The 282-nt window shown below is 61.0% G+C and overlaps 1 protein-coding gene across 1 annotated transcript in view; it reads right to left on the bottom strand.

Moving 5' to 3' along the window:
* IL10RA (interleukin 10 receptor, alpha) overlaps nt 1-113 on the bottom strand; it is a gene marked incomplete at its 5' end in the record, with an annotated part of 2803 nt that extends 2690 nt beyond the window's left edge. The window contains one exon of the mRNA XM_009876131.1: nt 6-113. Coding sequence (XP_009874433.1) covers nt 6-113 — 108 coding nt within the window. The remainder of the gene's footprint in view (nt 1-5) is intronic.
* Between the last annotated feature and the right edge of the window lie 169 nt (nt 114-282).

Genomic DNA, 282 nt, shown 5'->3' with positions numbered 1-282 from the left:
TTCGCTTTGGTAGCGGACATCACTGGAGCGGTTGTGTTGTGGTTTCCCCCGCAGCAGGTGATGTGCTGTGTCTGCAGCAAAGTGCACGTGTGTGGGGCTCGCCAGCTTCTCACCTGCAGGAGCAAAACCAAGTGTCGGGTGAGGCTGCATGGCGTTCCAGCCCGCTGGTGCCCGCAGAAGCTGGGCAGAGCTCTCTGCGAATGCCTCCTCGATGGCTTGCCTAGAGCTTGACCCCAAACTTCAGCAGTGACCACACCCCCCCACCACCCCGAGAAACACGGG

This window comes from Apaloderma vittatum, unplaced genomic scaffold (assembly GCF_000703405.1).
Source record: "Apaloderma vittatum isolate BGI_N311 unplaced genomic scaffold, ASM70340v1 scaffold32169, whole genome shotgun sequence".
NCBI classification, from domain to species: Eukaryota; Metazoa; Chordata; class Aves; order Trogoniformes; family Trogonidae; genus Apaloderma; species Apaloderma vittatum.
Note: the sequence above shows the minus strand (reverse complement) of the source record. Positions and strands in the feature narration are given on the sequence as shown.